This window comes from Polypterus senegalus, chromosome 5 (genome assembly GCF_016835505.1).
Source record: "Polypterus senegalus isolate Bchr_013 chromosome 5, ASM1683550v1, whole genome shotgun sequence".
NCBI lineage: Eukaryota > Metazoa > Chordata > Cladistia > Polypteriformes > Polypteridae > Polypterus > Polypterus senegalus.
Genome location: NC_053158.1, coordinates 172,773,256 through 172,796,096, shown reverse-complemented (window position 1 = coordinate 172,796,096; position 22,841 = coordinate 172,773,256). Strand labels below are relative to the sequence as shown.

General features: G+C 37.2%; 1 protein-coding gene across 2 annotated transcripts in view; it reads left to right on the top strand.

The window, feature by feature from the left end:
- The window catches only part of dpp6a (dipeptidyl-peptidase 6a), a 937,255-nt gene that overhangs the window by 897,117 nt on the left and 17,297 nt on the right, over positions 1-22,841 (top strand). For both annotated transcript variants that reach the window (XM_039753634.1, XM_039753633.1), the window contains exons 19-21: positions 10,205-10,274; positions 14,951-15,145; positions 17,103-17,157. In XM_039753634.1, the coding sequence (XP_039609568.1) occupies positions 10,205-10,274; positions 14,951-15,145; positions 17,103-17,157 (320 nt within the window). The remainder of the gene's footprint in view (positions 1-10,204; positions 10,275-14,950; positions 15,146-17,102; positions 17,158-22,841) is intronic.

The following is a 22,841-nucleotide window of genomic DNA, read 5'->3' as shown; positions in this document are numbered from 1 at the left end:
TCATTGCTATTAGTAAAGGGGATGAGCTCACAAAACGCTGGAAATCAGAAATCTGTGTTGGAAAGTCATCACACACTCATGTAATTTGACATCCCCAGTGATTTTTAGTCATGTAAATTGACATTCTCAGGCCTTGGTCATCAAGTTTGACATCCTCTCCAACTAGATGTCACGTAATGTGACATTGATTGAAAGGTTGATTTTTATACTTCTTTGTTGAGTCTATGCCATAGTCTACATCACTTATGATATATATATGGCATTGCGTAACACATACCTCATCAAAAATGTGTCTACGCATTGCACCGGCACAAACTCTATGCAGAAAACTGCAACTGTGATTGGCCAGTTTGGTAACTATGTATTCACTGAAATCTATTTCTGTTTGTCTTCCGGTTTCAGAGTTGGCAAATATATGAAAAAATGGAAAATATGCGAGGGACAAATTTGTTCGCCTACTGAAAAAAATGTGTAGCAAGAGGAGCAGTGACTCTGGAGGGCAAAAGCTTGTCAGTATAGTAATGGATTATTCATTTTTCTTATGTACTACAAACATCACCAACTAACATTCATCACAGCACATGACACAGAAGTATGAACTGCTTTCAGTGACACAGCCTACATGCATAGCTATAGAAAAGAGTCAATGCGGAACAAAAAATTAGCCTTAAGATGTGTCCTTCTTACTGTACTTAACTATTAAGTTTATGGAGATGATCAGACCTCAACAGTATATTAATAGTTATACATTTTCAATACTTTTGTACAACGAACTACACTGAGCAACCTTTAATTTGCAGGCAGTGTAGTATAGTGGTTAAGGCTTTGGACTGGAAGTTGTGAATTCTGCTGACACTGTGTGGCCATCAATTTACTTCACCTGTGTGTGCTTCAACAGAGATAAACAAAAGAAATGTTGTCTCAAATGTTGTCAGTCACCATGGATAAAGACATCAGCCAAATAAGCAAATTAAAGTTTTGAGACATTAGAGAAAGATCCTTACAGATTAATTTGAAGCATGTGATACACCAATTTCCTACTAATGAGGAAATTTTGATTGGCAGCTATGAAGTGAACATGTTCTAGTTTAATGGATTATTTCTAATTTTTATTTTTTGTAAATTATTGCATAACACTCCTTTAATCTGCAAAGAGGGTACTGCTGTCAATCCATGGATCCATAGTGCTGGGTTTAAATTCCATGCTGAGTCATTATTTATGAGAGCCAATGTGTTTCCCTGTGTCTATGTGCGTTTTCATTTTCCTCTCACAAGTGAAAATATACAAGTTAGCTGGCAGTTTCAAACTGGCCCCTTGTGAGTGTGTGTAACTGGGGCGTTTTGGTGAACTAGTTTTCTCTCTTGTGTCTTCTGACTCTGGGATAGACTCTGGCCATGTGACCTTTTGATTTGATAGAATGTGCAAAGTTCTGCACACAAAAAGATCACTGATAGAATAATTCTCATTGAATCTGTCTTGTATTTAAATTTTGCCTCAGTAAAATTTGAAAAAGGTTCTTGTGGGCCAAACAATTTTTCAGTCACTGTAGACAGCTGGGTAGTCAAGTATGGAATAATGATTACATGTACAAGCATTACTCTGCCTTGACACCCAATGTTCGCAGGAACATTGCTAATAATGTTTTTATCTTTTTTTAATACTTTCTCAACAACTGAACCTTTCTGACCTGTGATTAGAAGTCAGAGATGTTTCCTCATTGTGACATACAGGTTACTAAGTGAGACTGACATCAGAAAACACACCCAGTATTAGGATTTCTTCTTTAGTACCCCTAAGATGACACAAAGTATGGTTAGATGAAAGTGCCACAAGAACATACCTCACTGGTAACAACAAAAAGAAACTTGTAAACCCAGTCACACCACTGTTGAATCTAACCCAGTTTTAAGATAATACTGAACTAACATGCATTCTGGGAAACTTGGTTTGGTATACAAAAAGGTGAAGGCAATGTGGCAAATAAGAAGAGATATGCCAAAAAACAATGAGGATTGTGATATGTGGCTCTGGAGAAATCTGTTTACACTGTGAGATTGCTTATGGCTACTGTAGGTGGTGCAAGTTTCTATAACAGAGAAAGAAATTAAGCCAATGATGGTGGAGAAAGTAATTGAGACAATGATATATGAGTGTACATTAGTTTTAACAACAACAACAACATTTATTTATATAGATAGATAGATGAATAGATAGATACTTTATTAATGCCCAAGGGGAAATTCACATATTCCACATCAGCATACTGATAAGAACAATATTGATTAAAGAGTAATAAAAATTCAGTGCAAGTTAAAAAAATTCAAGATGGAGAGTGCAAGGCAGGTATAACAGACAATAACATTATATAATGAAAACGTTTACCCCGAGGTGGAATTAAAGAGTCGCATAGAATGGGGGAGGAACGATCTCCTCAGTCTGTCAGTGGAGCAAGACAATGACAGCAGTCTGTCGCTGGAGCTGCTCCTCTGTCTGGAGATGATCCTGTTTAGTGGATGCAGTGGATTCTCCATGATTGACAGGAGCCTGCTCAGCGCCCGTCTTTCTGCCATGGATGTCAAACTGTCCAGCCCTGTGCCTACAATACAGCCTGCCTTCCTCACCAGTTTGTCCAGGCGTGAGACATCCTTCTTCTTTATGCTGCCTCCCCAGCGCACCACCGCGTAGAAGACGGCGCTCGCCACAACAGTCTGATAGAACATTTGCAGCATCTTATTGCAGAGGTTGAAGGACGCCAGCCTTCTAAGGAAGTATAGTTGGCTCTGTCCCCTCTTACACAGAGCATCAGTATTGGCAGTCCAGTCCAATTTATCATCCAGCTGCACTCCCAGGTATTTATAGGTCTGTACCCTCTGCACAAGGACACCTCTGATGGTCACGGGGTCTGGGAGGAGCCTGGGCCTCCTAAAATCCACCACCAGCTCTTTGGTTTTTCTGGTGTTCAGTTGTAGGTAGTTTGAGTTGCAACATTTAACAAAGTCCTTGATTAGGTTCCTATACTCCTTCTCCTGCCCACTCCTGGTGCAGCCCACGATAGCAGTGAAGTCCGATGTATATAAGCTGAACAGGACCAGAGAAAGCACAGTCCTCTGCAGTGCTCCTGTGTCAGGCCTGCAGTTCCCGAGACGCACATACTGAGGTCTGTCTGTAGGATAGTCCACGACCCATGCCACCAGGTATGAATCTACTCCTGTCTCTGTCAGCTTGTCCCTAAGGAGTAGAGGTTGGATGGTGTTGAAGGAGCTAGAGAACTCCAGAAACATAATTCTTACTGCACCACTGCCTTTGTCCAAGTGGGAGAGGGATTGGTGTAGCATGTAGATAATGACATCCTCCGCTCCCACCTCCTCCTGGTATGCCAACTGCAGAGGGTCGAGGGTGTGACGGACCTGTGGCCTCATTTGGTGAAGCAGCAGCCTCTCCATGGTCTTCATCACATGTGACGATAGAGCGACAGGATGGAAGTCATTCAGCTCACCAGGACGTGATACCTTTGGGACTGGGGTGATGCAAGATGTTTTCCAAAGCCTCGGGACTCTCCCCTGTTCCAGGCTCAGTTTGAAGACGCGCTGTAGAGGACTCTCCAGCTCAAACGCACAGGCCTTCAACAGTCGTGGTGATACTCCATCTGGACCTACTGCTTTGCTGGCACGAAGTCTCCTCAGCTCAGCTGCTTACCTGGGCTGCTGTAATTGTGAGTGGGAGGAAACTCTCTCCTACACTGGTATCAGCAGAAGGATGGGTGGAGGATGCAGTACTCTGAGATAAGAGTGAGAGTAGGTTAGGGTGGTCAAACCTGTTAAAGAAGTTGTTCATCAGGTTTGCTTTCTCCCGGTCTCTCTTGATGGAGGCACCCCGCTTCGAGCTGCAGCCAGTGATGATCTTTATTCCATCCTGCACTTCCTTCATGCTGTTATTCTGCAACTTTTGCTCCAGCTTTCTCCTGTACTGCTCCTTCGCCACCCAGAGCTGGACTCGGAGTTCTTTCTGCATGCGCTTGAGCTCATGCTGATCACCACATTTAAAATCCATTTTCTTCTGGTTCAAAAGGCCCTTGATGTCACTTGGAATCCATGGCTTGTTGTTAGCATAGCAGCGTACTGTTCTTACTGGAACTACAATGTCCATACAGAAGTTGATGTAGTCAGTAGTGCAGTCAACAACCTCCTCAATGTTCTCACTATGTGACCCCTGCAGGATATCTCAGTCCATAGTTCCAAAGCAGTCTCTCAGAGCCTGTTCTGCCACAGGGAACCACTTCCTGAATGAGTGTGTGGTTGTAGGTAGCTCCCTCACTCTTGGTCTGTAGTGAGGCACATTTTCATACCAATGATGTAGCTCAAAGTGCTTTACAGGATAAAGAAAGAGAAAAAAGACAAAATGAAAAAATAAAATTAGGCAATACTAACTAACATAGAGTAAAATTAAAGTCCGATGGCCAGGGAGGACAGAAAAAAAAAAAAACTCCAAACGGGTGGAGAAAAAAACAAAATCTGCAGCGGTTTCAAGGCCACAAGACTGCCCAGCCTCCTCTATGCATTCTACTGTACCTAACAAAAATGATCTCAATCATTCTTCATGGTTTTCAGGCTTCACATGGAAGAACTTGATGATAATGGTCATGTGGACCTCTGGCCTTTAATCCATCAATGTAGGGATATCACGGTGCTTTGATCGGGTGGTGGTGGTGCAGATCGCCACCACAGAAAATCAGAAAAAGAATAGCAGAGAAAGTAGGGTTTAGTACAGATTTCTGAGCCTCCATGAATGATAATGATAATTAAATGCATATAATGTTTCCAACCTTCTATGGCCATGAATTGGATTAAGAAGGTTTAGGTATCTAATCATCTGTCTGTGACCATACATCATGGCAGATATAATAAAGTAAAAGATGTGTTAAAGGTAGATTGTTTCTGTTTGAACACGGGGTGCTGCAGAGAGAGACAGCTGTGCAGGGTGGTGACCTCAATAAATTTGTGAAAGATCGAGCTGAGAGAATTTGTGCTTTAATGTCAGAAAGGTTGTGAGGATTCTGGAGTTTTGAGATGGCAGTGGAAATTATTGTGCAACACTTTACCCGAGAAGAAACGTAAAAATAAGGTAACATTTAAATTAGATGGTTTCAGGATTAAGACAGACTACTTTTAAATGACGAGCATTTTCTAAGAAAATGCAGAGATATTAACTATATCAGTATCACATTGTGGGCAGATAAATTGAAAGCTTCCTATTACGAGAATGAGAGACTGAGAAGTGTTGGAAAGCATATAGAGAGACTGAAAATTTAGAAGCTGAATCAGGAGGCTGTGCAAAGTAAATTTATGTGGACATTGACAGCGCCAGCAAGTGAAGCTTTTAGAGAAAACAAGGTGAATACAAAATAGAAAAATGTCTGTTTGAAATTTTTAATCAGATAAAAGGTGCCAGTAAAGTACAAGTGGGTTCTGGAATTCAGATGTCTGAAAAACAATTACGGAGAAGAAACTTTCCTTCAAGGGACAGAAGGGTTAGTTTGGTACTAAAGAAAGAAAGTATCATAAGGGCAAGAGATTTCAGATGACTTCTGAGTAAAGTAAAGAAAGAATATATTCAGTATATTAGAGCAAACAGCTAATGCATTACAAGATGTTATCAGTGTGAATTGCTTAAAAATTCCAAGTGGAACATTGAATTTGATTGTAACAGACTTAAGAACACTTGGGTGAAGTACAAGGAGAAGTTGCTGATTAAAGAGAACAAATTAAACAGTGGTGTTAATGAGAACAGGTAGGGAATTAAGGACCATTGAGAAATGAGGCAGCTAAAGTGTTGAACAAGATGAAGAGAGGTGAGGTAGCAGGACCAACTGAGAGATATTGACACAGAGCAATTATATGTATGCTTTCAAGCGTGACTTTAACACTGTAGATCAACATCATGAAAATTCTATGTAATTTTACTAATAATAAAATGAAAACTATGGTAGTAGAGAAAATACCAAAAGATTCACCATGATTATAATTATTCCAGTGTTCTAAGAAATAGTAAGTCATAGATAGATAGATAGATAGATAGATAGATAGATAGATAGATAGATAGATAGGTAACAATCGTCCATAGATATAACACATCTATCTCTAATTTTACAAACTCCCTTTTTTATATATTTATCTGAAAATATTAGGAAATCTAAACATGTCTCTGACCCTAAATGTGTATTATGTGTTATCTATTACCTTTTTTTGTTACCTGGAAAATAGAATTATTGTCATTACTAAAATAAAAATTTTGCTTTTGAACAACAGATTCAGTCAGGCCACTTGAGCTTGACAACTCCTTTTGAGTGACACAAGTCCCCTCAGAATTAAGGAGATAAAATAATATGTCTATCATCTGCTCTGTGCAGTCATTTTGACAAGAAATCAATGTACTGTAGACAGCTCTATTATATGGGACTTCATATAATCTGGTAACACTAAAAAAGATTTGTAGAGTAGACAAAAAGAACACTGTCATCAAACCATAGAACAAAGTAGGATGGCTAAATGTACAAAAATAATGATGTTTAACGTATCATTCCAAGAAGGAAAGTTCATATTGCCAGTGGGCTTTGTTAATTAGTCCTCTTGTGTTCTATTAGCCTCTTTGTTTATTTTTAGAGAAAAATATTTCCTTTTATATTCAGCTCACTGCATACCTGTCACTTATATTTTTAACAGGATATCATCAAACTGTGCATAGTTCACCATAAATTACTTGGTCATCCATTTACAGTATATGTTTTAGTGAAAAAGGTAATAAGTAATGAATATTTTATTATTATATATGACAATTTGGGAATTAATGAGTCATCCGCCCATTCTTATTTAAACCCACTTAATTGAATAGCAGGGTCTTATGAGGCCAAAGCCTATCATCAAAGCCAACTAAAGCCCTCAATAGAAAAACAGTAAACATCCCTGGACAGTGCGCCAGCCCACAATACGGTACTGTACACTTATTCATAAAAGGCTACCAGTAGGCATAAACTGCATTGTCTTTAAGCTGTGAGAGGAAAACAGCAGTGTTCAGAAAAAATATATGGACATGAAAGAAGAGTCATGGAGTCTCCTGAAACTTTGAAACAGTAGCAGTTTCCATTGTACCACTCTATGGTCGAGGTAATGTTATATTGTTACTACGAATAATATTCATACGAAAATATTTAGATGTGTGTTTATGGTACAGGTGTTAGTGATGCTGCTCCACTTTGCATCTATGAGATAACTGACAACAGCCCTGTTATTTCTCACCATTTTCCTTATGTTTGCCGATTGTCCCCTCAATTGTTCTGCCCTCACCCTGACAAGTATTCTCAGTAGTGCACATTCACATTTCCCTTTTTTATTTTAAAATTTCTTGCAATCAGACTCCAGAAAAAGTAATGGCTCAGAAATGGATGACTGTCTTTAATGTTGTGAAGTTTAAAAAAAAAAATACAAGATAGCATCTTCACCATTTCATCTTAAATTAGGCTTCTTAGTTACATACTTGTCTTAAGGAGACTCTCACAAACAGCAGCCTCAAACCAGGCAGGGGACACACAGTTCTGCCATCACATCCCAAGTTTATCAGCTGGTATGTCCGTCACAGAATCGTCACCAGCAACCCAGTCAGTCTTACAATGTGACAAATGAAGAACCAGTTCTTGTTATTCAATTTCACAACCAAATTTGTCACATTGGTCTGCTTTCCTGATTCATCTTTTTCCCCTCTACTTTTTTTCAAAACCTGAAAGAATGAAATTTCTCTAAATTCGTTCCCACAGCGTTTATGATTTCTACCTAAATATACTGTGCTATACAGACCCAACTAAACTACTGTGCTGCACAAGTAAGATCAATGAATAGCTTTTGATAATGGCCAATCACATATATTAAGTATCAACTATTAGATGTTTCCTTCAAGAAGTGATTAAAACTGATGAGTATCAAGGCTTGATGACCAATGAACTTTCACGCTTTCATTGTATTACTTAAAGCCTAGATGGTGAGACTGGCCATGAGCCTAATCGGCGAACTGATCAGCATACACTTTATAACTCTAGCATTTTTTGAATTGCATATTTAATATATGTATATTGTACCTTATTTTATGTTATTATTATTATATCTTAGTATTAACATGAGTTGTTTATTTTTTTAAACTGTATTCTTTTTGCAAAATTGAACTACCATCAATCAGTTAACTTAGTTACTATATTATGTTGTTATATTTATATATGTTTTCACATTAAACATACTCAGTCCTAAAAAGCCAATTCAAATTTACCTAATATCTGTAGTAAACTGCTAGTTGTTATTTATTGAAAATTATGGGAGGCAGGAGGCATTTGTATCTTCACCGAAGGCAGCAAAAAATGCTAAAGCCGGCACTGGTGCTGTAATTTATTTCCACACAATGTTGATTTTGTTTCCCATGACCACTTGCGAGTTTGCAAATGCACTGCATTGTCCAGGAAAAGAAAACCAAACAAGAAAGAAGACACTTTCAAGAGAGACGTGAGAAAGAATATGAAATTGTGATGAGCTAAGAGCAACTGTAGTTGTGTTTTGTTTCTAAACAAATTTATGGAAGTTGTTTGTTGTTGGATTCCACCCCATGTCAGGTATAGAAATAGCTATTTCCGGCCCTAGACAATATTCCACTTGACACCCTGTTTTAAACTATGTAAATCTGTGGGGGTTTACTTTTTTTTTTTAGGTATGACAAAATAAAAATGTAACATTACTGCCGGAGCTATTTTATTGATTTTCTTCTGGTTTCTCTGACATTCATTTTCTATGAGCAGTTGAACATCATCTACTGTATACATAGGCAATTTCGAAGAAACAGCTTACAGATGTAATGCAGTGATGATATTGATTTTTTGTACACTCTCTCGTATTACAAACACATCCCGTCTGAACTCCAGAGACTCTGTTAGAGGTGCTGGGCAGAATCAGAGATGAACAGCTTAGGGGCACTTGGCTAACACTGTGGTGTTAACACATTTTTATTTGAGATAAAGAGCAGGACATTCTTATTTTATGTAACCTTTTAACAACAAGTATCAAAAAATGTATAAAATCAGTATTGACATATAAAGTGCCAGGAGATCATTGAAGAATAATTACGACTGAATATATAAATATATTGGAGATATTTTATATCAGGGACTTTTTACTGGGTTTGCAACTATAATGGAATATTACAAAGTAATAGTATTTAATACTTGTATTTGATATTTGTAAAACTGCGAAGACCCACTGATATTAGGCAGCCAATAATTTAGAAGATTGTAGAATGTTGCTTGTATCTGCATGGATATTTTTCTTATTTCTCCAGTTTTCTTCACACATCCCCATAGTTTATTTATGTGTGGGTAACTGGTTATTCTAAGGTGGTCCTGTGTGTATTTGTGTACGTCAATCACTCTTACAATGGACAGGCGACTGTTTCTGAACTTGCATTCAGTACTACCAGGATAGACTCCAGTTCAGCAACTCTTTGGCATGATACGGTGCGCATGACTCTGTAGATCCCTGAGAGAACTATACTAATTTAAAGTATTTCAAATTCAAAATCTGATGCAACAAAATGTTCTTGGGGGCTGAATATTTTTTCAAGGTATTAAGTAAACGTGCAATCAGGTGTGTACTCTCAATGAAAAGTGCAAGCTGTACTCTACCAACATCATCATAAAAAGCAAAGCAGCTGTTTATTTTGTAGTCTTTTTCTTACTTTCTGTACAAGTAAATCTTTCTGACCTGAAGTTGGAGTGTCCTGATGGTTCATAATTGTCACATACATAAAGGCATCCAATTAGGGAAGACATGCTAATATTAGACAGCCAACTAAAAATTATTGTGCACCTTGAATCTGTGTGAGTTCTTTGCCTGACACTCTGGATTTCCTCCCATGTCCCCAAAAATGTTGTTATTTGACAGTATTAATCTGGTCCTACGAGACACTGGGAGTTTGTGTTAGTGAGTCTACAATTGTCCAGAGTTAATTCCTGCCTTGTGTTTGATGCTTTATCGGGTGTCAGAATGTTATTTTTCTGTCATTTTAATGTGCTTGTACTTATTGTCTTGTGCTCCACAGTGTTTAACCTTTTTTTCTTGTCTCTCTAATGTATGATGCTAGCTTAATAATCAATGATTTTATGATTTGCTTTTACAGCTCTGACATTGCAGGTACTTAAACCAGCGGGCTTCGTGGATACTTCACACTACCCTCTCCTTCTCCTTGTGTAGGTATTTTTAGTAGCTATTTTATTATCTATTCAGTTTCACTTTGTGTTTCCATTGTTGGATGTATTTCCAAAATAAATTCTGCTGTGAATGGTCTTTTGACTATAAAAATGTAATGAGTTACTGCTTTGAAGAAAATATATACAGACACTTTCTGAGATAAAACTGATTTGTAGGTCATCAGATTAAATCAAAGATTCTGCAGCGCCAGCAAATAAAAAAAGTTGGCTCACCTTTATATTTTGATATACCCAATACAATAACAGAAAAATAATACACATTAGACTTGAAGAAGTCAGCAGTAGAATAATGACTTCAACTGCCTGCTGTGCAGTGTGTGATTGAAGATTTCTACTTGGAGTGATGTTTTACTCATCCATTATTTCCCTGCAGTGAAATGACCTTTATTGATGTACTTCTATAATTGCAGCCATGTATGATTCACTTTTTATTTAGTAGCAAAATTAATTCAAGGACTGTGTAATTACTGGTAATTCAACACACTCTGAGCACCTCATAATATGTTAACTCCAGGCCACTAGCTAGATGTCCTTTTTAATTAGTTTACTTTTTTGATGAGTTTATTTTTTTTCTTCTATATATATATATTGTTCAGCTATTAATATTTCATGAATGTGTTAGTGAGGTTTAATAAATAAACTATTGCACAGCAATTTATTACTTGACCAAATATAATGAAATTAAAAATATTTGGGAGAAATGTTACACTCGCATTTACATGTGTAATCTTCTACTAGCTAATAAAAATAATCCATTTTCACATTTCCTTATTATAAAAAGTGTAGATAGATACTAAGCCCGGATGGGGTGTCAATTACAGGACATACTTAAGCACACCACAAACACACACACACACACACATAACAGCAATGTAGAAACAGCAACTCACATTGAAGTATGGCTTTAGATCCACACAAATACATAATTAACATGCACATGTCCATCAGATGGCTCTCCATCTAGAGTGTACCTGTTGCATTAATGATGCTATATACCATTTCAAACAGAATATGGCTAAATTACAACAACAAACAGCAGACAATGCAGTACTTTACCCAATGTGCCTCTTCACATACCTCGACTCCAGGTGTCAAACTCAAATTCTGGGACTGCAGTGACAGCAGATTTTCATTCTACCCACTTCCTTAATTAGTAACCAATTACTGCTGCTAAAAGACCAGATGCCATTTGTCTTAATTTTAATAGTATTTGTATTTTTTTGAAGATTCAGAGCACTTGTTTTTTTTCCCTTAACCAGTTAAGTCTGAGTTCTCAAATTCAGATACTTTTTCCATTCAAGTTTCAACAAAAGGCCAAAAAACCTGATTTAACTCTGATTTGTAAATGCCCTCATTCTGCCCACCAAAAATTTCCAAAATTGTGAATTTTCTTTATTTTATGACAGCACCCTCAAAATGTTTTGTTAATCAGAACTGATCAATATTTCTCAGACCTTCACTATTTTCATTTCAGATATTTTATCAAGAAACATATGATTGACCACTTTTAAAGAATGATACTTTCAAAAGATTTGGTCAAGCAGATTAAAATTGTTTTGCAGGTAGCCTTTTTTATGAAGTGACCAAGGAAAGTTCTGGTTTAACCATTCCATGAATTTATTGAAGTCCAGTTCATTTTAATTATCAGGTTCATTGTTTATTTCTTATAACTTTATGTAATTTCAATCACAAAGTTGCAATTCACTTTCCATAAATAGGAAAATATGAAACAGCAGAGCAAAATACAAAGCAGCAGTGTGACGGTACAGGTCCAGCTTCATGCTCCCTCGTCTCCCTTGAGGAGCCTCTTGACCCCAACACCGTCTGTAATGTAACTGGATGAACTGGCAGATGGGTAAAAATCAAACTGAGTAAGCAGATGGTGCAAAAAGTGAACAACTGCTTTTATTAAAACAAACCAAACAAAACCAAAACAGTGTCCAAAGTGCAGTGCATCAAAATGTTTCAATCCGCTTTAATAAAACCCCTGTGTGCGTCCAGGCGTCCGTGTGTGTGTCTTTTGGTGAAGTGCGCATGCGCGAGGCTTGGTGCGACACGCACAACCAGCATCGTGGACGCACACACACTGGAAGCTGAGCACACAGTGAATGGCGTAGCCGCGGCCGTGCATGATAAGCAAATAAAGGACATCATTGCTGGGGAGATCGTGGACGCACACACACTGGAAGCTGGGCAAACGGTGAATGGCGTAGCCGTGGCCGTGCACATAAAATCCATTGCTGGGGAGATGCCACACATACTGCCCCGTGCATGTTTACTAACTAATTATCTACTAACAACATGCCACCCAAAAAAAAGGACACGTCAAGTAGGACAAAAGACACAGACACTCAAATCGTATATAAGCAACATCTCCTGGAAGAACGGTCAACTCAGCAAAGTAAACATCAACAAAAGAAAGGCTGAAAGACAAAGAAAAATACTAGCAAATAGATCGATTGTAAAAAAGAAAATGAGCATCAGAATATTCCCTGTATTGATTTGGCTCCATCCTCTACTAATTTACCCTTTACCATAAGAAGGCGAAAATTTCCAGTTACATTAGCCTTTGCCATAACAATTAATTAAGCTCAAGGGCAAACCTTAGAAAAAGTTGCCATTTACTTGCCAGAACCAGTATTCAGCCACGGTCAGTTATATGTTGCATTATCAAGAGTTAGAAGTTTTACAGATGTTGTTGTCAACGTTGTAGATGGTCCTGAACAAGAGTGTTTACAAAAAATGTTGTCTATAATAAAATTTTATTGAAAAATTTCCTGAGGTAAAAAAAATAAAAACATTTTGTTATAAAGTTTTACACTAAGGCAATATTAATTATACTTACTGTATTGTCATATAACCACCTTCTGGGACACTCCAGCTCCTTGCGATTTCTCAGTTGGAGTATCGGCCACTCTTTCAGGGTTCTCCTCTCGGCTACCTGCATTCACCAGCGAGCCTGCGCTTCCTGCTCGCTCACACCTGCACCGGCTCTTTTGTTCTCCTGCCTTCCTCTTTCTCTAACATCCAATCTGTCTTGGATCTTTTTTCTTCCTTCCACACTCGCGCTTCTCTTTTTTATATTAGGGACTTGGCACAGGTGTGGTGATTAGCAGCTCCTGCCGTCAATTACAGACATGGGCGATCCCCCACCTGTGCACTTCAGTGCGGAAACGCTCATGCCCGTATCATGCCAGGGAACTGCTCCGGCCTCACTACGAAGCCCCCTCCTTAAGCCTCAAGTGCATCGATTATTTATTTAAAAAACTGGCCATTCTTTTAGAGCCACGGACCCGCTATATCACAAGCAGTGATCTGAAGACTTACACTACTGCAGTTTCATTTTGTTTTTAAATCGCAGACACCTTTGTTTACACCAGGCATTCACCACAGCCAACTATCGTCAGAATGTACAGAACTCTCTGAAGATAGAAAACAGCTTATGCAGCAAAGGCATGTCTGCATCTGGTGGCTACTGGCATCTTACTACAGGCTTCCTTTCCACAAAGTGAAAGGAGCATACATAAGGCTTCCTTGATTGCTTTTTCAAATTTAGCACCAACAGATGGTCCACCTCAGTGGTGGGTAAAGATCAAAATCAGCTAAATGTCTTTAGCTCAATACATTCCTGATATTCAGTTGCTTTCTTTCTTTCTTAAATTATTGCAGCTACCTTTAAAGGAGGCAAGTTATTAGAATATTAGAACACTCTTGACAAGAACAGGCCATTCAGCACAACAAAGTTCACCAGTCCTATCCACTTGTTTCTTCCAAAAAAACATCAAGTCGAGTTTTGAAAGTCCCTAAAGTTTTAATGTCTACCACACTACTTGGTAGTTTATTCCAAGTGTCTGTTTTTCTTTGTGTAAAGAAAAACATCCTAATGTTTGTGTGAAATTTACCCTTAATAAGTTTCCAACTGTGTACCCATGTTCTTGATGAAGTCATTTTAAAATAACAGTCTCAACCCACTAGACTAATTCCCTTCATAATTTTAAACACTTCAATCATCTCACCTCTTAATCTTCTTTTACATAAACTGTGAAGGCTCAGCTCTTTTAATCTTTCCTCATAATTCAACCCCTGTAGTCCTGGAATTAGCCTAGTCGCTTTTCTCTGGACATTTTTTAGCACTGCTATGTACTTTTTGTAGCCTTGAGACCAATAATGCAAACAGTACTCAAGATGAGGCCTTACTTGTGGTGTTGAACTTTTTCTATCACTTTTATAGCTTATGCCTTATAGCCTTGAATGGGAAAAACTTGATCAAACACACGATTAAAAAAAAAAAAAATGGAACCAATTTTAATGATGAGAATAAGGAGCTCTAGGTAGACCTAGTACACTGCAGGGCCAATTGTTTCTGACACCATAAGCCAAAAACAGGCTTGCAAAATCCAACACAAAAACAGTTTCACATACCAAAGAAAGGAACATTTTTCTTGTTAAGAAATTACATTGTGCATATGATGAAAAATTGGTAATTGGAAAAGGGTATTTATAAAATTTTAATATCACATAAATTTTTTCATTGAAGCTTATTACTTAATTTGCACAACATCTGGAGGGCTGTGCCCCTCTGACCCTTAATGCAGAAATACCACCAGTTACGAATTTTAAATATATCACTTCTAAAAGACTATACTTTTTTTCAGGGATGGCACCCCAGGTGAACAGACTGTGACTGAGAAGTTCCAGGTTGATTGGGTCACAGTTTTGGTCAGCAGCTTCAACACCATAGTGATCAAATGTGATGGCCGTGGAAGTGGATTCCAAGGAACAAATTTTTTACATGCAGTTCAGCGGAAATTAGGACATTTTCAAGAGCAAGATCAACTGGAAGCTCTAAAGTATGCATTATTCATGAAATTGTAACCTTATACATGAATGCTCACAAATTATTATTTTTTTTATTTTGTCACACAGATTTGCCAATTTGTGACATTCTAAATTATACCCTTAAGCCCTGATTAAAGTAACAAATGAATCGTGAAACACAGTGCAATTAAAGGTAATTTAATACTGTATGAAGGAACATCCTGGTCAAAGCTTCAAAATGATTTGCACAGAACAGTTTTCTTTATTCATGTCTCTTTTATGTCAGTAACTGCACCAGCCTTTTTAAATAATTTGCACATAAAGACAACACTGTATATCCCACTAGGCTGTATAATAAACATGCAGAATTTTATTTGAGCAGGCAGTACAGTTGGTAGTTCAGTCCCAACTGCTGTGTGACCCCAAGAAAGTCACAGTCTGCTTGTATACCGAATGTATAGGTACCGTATGAAAGCCTCCCCTCCATTAATCCTTCAGTGTCCAGAGGTTGAGACAGCCACTACAATACAATAATAATAAAATTCTAGCGTAATCATAATAGCTGTTTAAGAGCAGAATCGCCATCTTCTCTGCCTTCATACATTCCCACTTTAGACCTTCAATTATAAATATGAAGGCAGGGGCTTTAAAGAATATTAGTATTGACATTCACTGATGTTTTTATTTCGTTTTAGTCACCCTTTTTATTCTGTGCAATCTCAAATTTCTCAAGTTTTCTTTCCCTTGTTACTTTTTATACTAAGATAAAAAAGATTAAGTATAGAACATCTCCTCTGACTAATTCATGCCTATGAGACCCATAATTATTCTCAATGTTCTTTAATGTCCCTGTGTCTTTTGTCTTCCTCCCCCAGTTTGCCACCCACATAGCAGTCATCAGATGGTGCTTTTTATTATTAAGCTAATATGTGTATGTTATGTGTTTACTACAGAAAATAATAACATTTGGAGGACAAACGATTAAGATTCCAAACTTGGGTTTTAGGATAAACTTTATTGTTCTCAAAATGAAAATTTCACGTCTAGGGACTGAGCTTTTAACAGGTCTCTCTGTAGAACACGGAAGGCATGTACGAGAAGTCTATCTGGGTTGTGCTGAAATATGTAGTGACTGAAGCCTATAGAGTGTCCTAGATAACATCCATTGACTGAATTTGGAACTAGTTAAAACTGGAATTGAATGATAGAGCTTTAACCAAAATAAAGGTATTCTGGACACTCTTAATAGATTAGTAATTATTTACAGCAAGATAATGTACATGAACAACCACACCAGTTAGAAAGTCCACAGAATAGCTTCAAGAATGGCAGTGTTCCTGGATTAAAAGATGTAAGTTAAGTGGAAAGACTGACATATTTAAATATTTGAACAATTCAGGAAATTTTGAGAAGGGTGGTATGGTTATTAGTGCTGTTTTTCACAGATCCAAAGGGCTCCATATCACAGTCTTGCTGATTATGTGGAGTTTTTATTTTCTCTCCAAGTTCATGGAGGCTTTCCTTTGGGGATTTGATTTTTCGCCCATATCCCAAATGTAAGCCTGATTGGCAACTTAAAGTTGGCTTAGTGTGCCTGTGTGCATAAATGTGCTCAAGGATGAACTGGCTCTCTGTCCGGAACTGGTCCCCCGCCTATTGCCCAGTGTTGCCAGCATAGAATTGTTAAAATGGTAAATCACATACTGGAAGCAGCAGGCGAATGGGAAGATGATGAATTTTTTGGAGTGAGTGCTTGTTTTGCTATAAAAATGTGCATTTCATTCACATATTCTCTGATCCTACTTTGTCTAGTACAGGGTTCCATCATAATAGCAAAGGATGGAAGGCAGAAACCAACAGAAGATGAGACTACAAGTCATTGCAATTTATTTTTTTTTTCTTATGTATTTACTTTTGGTTCCAGCTAAATATATTATTCACATTTTTGTATATATTTAATGTATTTATGTATTTATTTTATTTTTACAGTTACATAGCAAAAGAGACTTTCATTGACAGAACCAGAATGGGTGTTTTTGGTGAGGTAAGCTATTTAATATAATTTACTCATTTTTATTGAGCCACCCATATAGAGAACTGAAATATCTCTCTTTAGTCATTTGTGTTAATGTTCTGTTTAAACTTGTTAATAAATGGCTTGGCAGACTTATTACTGGAAAGCTGCCGATCTTCACAGCAACAAGTCTCCTAATCAGGTTTAATTTGGACATGTAGGTGTCATCCTGGATGAAATAAATATGCTTTTCGCTGGTGCCATTTTAGGGGACTCTGCAACAGCCGTTTTTTATCTATTTATTTTAACACAGATGACACTGTAGGATTATGTGTATTCTCTTTGGTTTAAGGATTATTAGAATTTTCTGTGTACTATTGGAGAATTATTTATTTAAAAAGACAAATTTCTAAAACAAGTTTCTGACCACATAAAAGCAAAAGTTTCACACCTGTGACTCATTATCATCCTTAAATGAGTACAGTCAAATCTAAAATTCTACAAGACAATGGAAATTTGAACCATTACTACCTATAAAATTAGAAATTCATTATATCAGTTGGGAAAGGAAGTAATACAAGTAAAGTTAAAGATCATTTACAGTCTGAAATTCCTATCTCTTTAGGTGATTAACCTCTGTAAAAAATGATCACCAAATTTGCTTATCATTCAGTTCATGTCAGCTGCCCAACCTTTACTGCACCTTGGTCCAATATAGGGTCACAGTGATTAAAGGAATACATCACCCAAAACTGATCTATTTTTATATGTTGCTTACCCCATGTGGCTTGTAGTGATAACTGAGAAAAAATTTTAATCTCATTTCTCACTAAATGTTTCCCGTTGGGAGTGGCCATTCAATGCAATGCACTTTGATACAGATGGTGACTGAGCCTGAGATTTGGAAAATGAAAACGCAAAAGCAGTGCAATAACTTTGTACCACCCACAGTTAATTTCAGCTGAGTTCAAAGTTTGTTGTCTAAAAATGAAAGTCTGTTTTGCATTTAGGCTTAATAAGAACAAGCTAGTATAATACTTTAAGCGCTATAGTCAAACATTCTTGTATTCTTGTATACTACAAAGAACAAATCGCATTGGCAAAGTAATATATTCCCAAGAACAGTGTTATTTTTATTATGGTTACATTACTCTATTTGCATACTGGAAAGAACTGATGTTTTTGATTTTCATTATTATCGATAATATTATTAAGATCAGTATAACATTAGCAGTCCGGTGCTGTTCAGATTCACACTGACGAAGGGATGGTGATTTATTTATTTTTTTGGTGGGGATTCTAGGAATGCACCCAGCCTTGACCTGACCAGCACTCACTCACAGACCGAGACACGAAATCCAATAAATCCAATAAATGAATGAATAATATATTAAATGGAAAGTAAATATTAACAACAATTAATCAGATAACCCTCCCCTTCCCGTAAAGCGATAACAAGTACAACACACAACAATAAACACCTAACAACAAACACCCACAACAATGTCCATGAATCAATTCCATATAACAGATGCAAATGAAACCGGGGGACTGGCAGATCCTGTGAACCGCAGAGGTGAATATAAAGTCTGTTATACCATCTCTGAAGTGTTTTTCGATGAGATGTGTGGGAGTGCTCCCTCCGACGAAGATGATGCAGAAAGGCACAAGACAAAACTAGAATCCAATACAACAGTAATGCAAGACAGCCATGTAATATCCACACATGAAAACGGCAACAGCTCTGACAAACAAACAATAGTGCTTCCTTCTCTGTTTAGCTGGATCACTTTTAAAGTTCCCACTGGCCCTTCTTGTTCCCAGCAGCCCCTGCACCCATTGCAGGCATTCAATCAGGGCAATACCTTCTGGGCAGCTGGTAAATGGAGTCCATTAGGTTGCAACATTGCTATATGATTTTCTTTCAAAAGTGCCCAATAGTATTTGATAGCAGTCTATTCTGTTTTCAGAATATGTTCCTCGTCTAACAGTTTCAATTACATTAAAGTTTGACATGTAAACTCAATTTGAAATTGTAAACAGACTTTTCATTATCTAGTGTGGGGGTCATGGAGGAACCTTAAAAATGTATAAATTAATCTTTTATTGTTATTCTTGAGAATACTATTCTGCTGTTTGTGAAATTCGTAATACTTATTAACCTCAAAAGTGTGCACTTTGACCCTTAAAACAGTGGTTCTCAAATATTTTGATTTCAGGACCCAGTTTTATCAGTTTTTGATAAATGATGACCCAAGTATGTAAAACACAGCAATGTGGTAGGGGGTCATAAACGTTAAAAATATAAAGAGGTTTCCCCTTGGTGTAGTAAGTGCAATGCTAAACGGAATATAATAATGAAGAAAGGGCAGGAGTGGAAACAGTGATTCCCCTTGGTGTAACATGTGCGATGATAAATGAATATAATATATAAGAGCAGGTGGGGGATGAGCGAGTTGGTCCTCCTTGGTGTAGCATTTACAATGATAAAGCGTTGGGGAATGCATGAGCTACTCAATTGCTTAAACTGCTTTCTTTTTTTAACTTCAGCTGGTGACACATCAACAGCCACTTGTGACCCAGCAATGGTGACTTATGACCTATCCAGGGGTTGAGTAACACTGCCTTAAAATATCCCCACTTCTTTAAACAGACAAACTTCATTCAGAATCCAAATTTAAATGGTTCTGTGAACCCTGTACTTCAAGTAAGTACTTATATAGTGAGAGAAAAATATAGAGACAGGGAAAGGCCATTCACATTTACCACTCCTTCCAGAAGTTAATTTGTTTATGTAATGAAGTAATCTGTCCATTCATTGTCTAAAACAGTTTTTTTTATTATTGTCATATTTGACAGGTTATATACAATTTTTATATTTGGAGCACAGCCAGATTAAGAGACTAACTACTTTGGATTCAGAAAGTTTTCAGATGCCTTTACTTTATTCACCCTTGTAGATTTATCTTTAAATTAATAAATCTGCCATTTTTACCCACTAATTAATACTCAATAATCCATAATGGCAAGGAGAAAACATGATTTCAGAAAGGTTTGCAAATTTAGTAAAAAATCACTTTGCTGTGACACTCCAAATTTTGTTCAGGTTTGCTTTATTTGTTCTTGAGATGTGTGTAAAACTTGATTGGAGTCTACCTTTGTCAGACTGAATTGACTGGACATTGTTTAGAAAGGCATGTGTGTACCTGTGTATATAAAGTCCGATAATTCACACAGCATGTCAGGACAAACATCAAGATATGATGTCCAACAAACTCTTAGCATACATGCATGATAAAGCTGTGGTGAAGCATAGATCAAGGTAGAACACTATTTCTGAATCTTTGAATGTTCTTGTAGCCTCAATAATTCTGTAATGGAAAAAATCTGAAATCATCAGGACTCTTCCTAGAGTTGACAGGGTTAAAAGAAGTGACCAAGACCCCAGTCGTCACTCTAACAGAGCTTTAGAAGTCCTTTGCTGAGATGGTAGAACCTGTTGGAAGGATGACCATCTCAGCAGCACCCCGTCAATCATGTGTTTATAGTAGAGTGGCAAGATGGAAGCCACTATTGTAAAATTCATATGAAAGTTTTAAGGATTCTGAGAGCATTAGAAAAAAAAGATTATCTGGTCTGATGAAACAAAAATTGAACTCTTTGGGCAGAACTTAAAGCGCTATGTCTGGCGAAGTCCAGGCACTGTTCATCACCTGCCTAACACCATTTCTACAGTGAAGGATCATGGTGGCTACATCATGTTTTGGGGGTGCCTCTCAGGGGCAGGAGCAAAGAGAGACTGGTCAGAATAGGGGGAAAGATGAATGCAGCTGAATACAGAGAGGTCCTTGAAGAAAACCTGCTCCAGAGTGCACACAGCTTCAGATGGGGCAACAGTTCATCTTTCAGTACGACAAGCACTCACTGCCTAACAGCTATGCTGGAGTTGTTTTGGTACAAGTCTCTGACTGTCTTGGACTGGCCCAGCCAAAGCCCATATAACATTTATGGAGAAACCTGAAGATGGCTGTTTACAGAAGCTCCTCATCCAATCTAACAGAGCTCAAGAGGAGCATCTAGAAAAAATGGGATAAACTGCCCAAATACAGATGTGGAAAGCTTGTAAAGACTTACCAAAAAAGACTCAAAGCTGTAATGGTCTAAATACTTAACTTTTAATAAATTTGCAAACTTTTCAGAAAACATGTTTTCACTTTGTTATTATGGGTTAGTAAAAGTAGATTGATGGGCAACGCAGTAAAGTGTGCACAAACTGAAGGGATCTGAATACTGTGGGAATCCAACGTACACAATGTGTCAGAAGCAAAAATTGAACCTGTAGTCCTAATCCAATTATATGCTTGTTATAGGTTTTAAATTGTAGGATTGTATAGAATTATTATTGTCACTTTTATGCAGTACAGTGAAATCCATACTTGTATGTGCTTTTTAACATGCAATACATCCCCCCTCTTGAACACCATGACTGAGGAGGTGTGCTATAGCCTACCCTTGTAAAATCAGGCTCAAGTAGTCACCCTTCCTGAGCAGAGCACCTGTCCATCAGAAGACACAAATACACACACACTTGTTGAATGTGTGAGTAAAACCATATCAAACGTAAAAAAAACACACGTGAACACAGTGGGAACATGCAAACTCCTGACAGGACTTTTAGCCAAGGCTCCTGGAGCAGTGACCTGGCAGGCCTACCTACAGTTTACCAGTTTTAAAAGCTCCATTTATAAAAACTATTCTTCACTGAAAAGTTAAATTCCTAACTAATTTAGCACTACTAATATAAAAGAGGAGCCTGGAAAGTTGGAGCATAACTAATGACTTTGATACTTTAATACTTGTACATGTATACTATATTAAATTTCAGGATGCTGAAATATATATATTTAAGTAGGTTATGTTTAATTTCTTTTGTAATATTTTTAGAATGTTCACCACAACTGTTTTTCAATGCTTGATAATTAACAAAATAATAGTATAACAAAAGGAAACGGAAATCCACTTTAACAAAATGCTGCAACACCTCCTCCAAAACTCCTACCACTGCTAAGAAGGACAATTAGCTTAAATAATGAGCAAATTTATTAGAATGCCTTGGTTTTATTATAATATATACTTGTAATATATATTTATGATTCACTTATGGAAAATTTAACGTTAATTATATTTACCTTCCATATGATGCTGACCTGGGTTTCTAAATGTCCTTGTGGACTGATGTTTTTTATTTATAATATGTCAGTGTTTGACCATGCTGCCGTGTTGCTTCTGAGTGTGTGTGTTTGTGTTCTTGGATTCTTAAGATCTACCAGTGTTAGTTTATGCAATAATGTGTCAGCAATCTTGTGGAAGCCAGAATTGGACTGCATGGTCTTATTAAAAACATTTTTAAAAAGAAAACCTTGTTTAGCTCTTTTAATGCCCCGTTTACACACATGCTTTCAATATCTCATCCCTAATTTCCTTAACATTTTTCAATGGAGTTAATCTGTAGAACAGTAAATCAAGAAATTAAACTACTTGTACAGTCCCTGATTTCTTGCCTTGCAACCCAGCCACTTTTAATTATCAGACTAAGGGAATATTTAATTAATGCAGCATTTTGGATAGAGAGGCAGCAAGATTAACACAAATTTTTTTAAAAGCTTAATTTACAAAAATATGATGCAGAGCTTGGAAAAAAATACTTTGCCTTT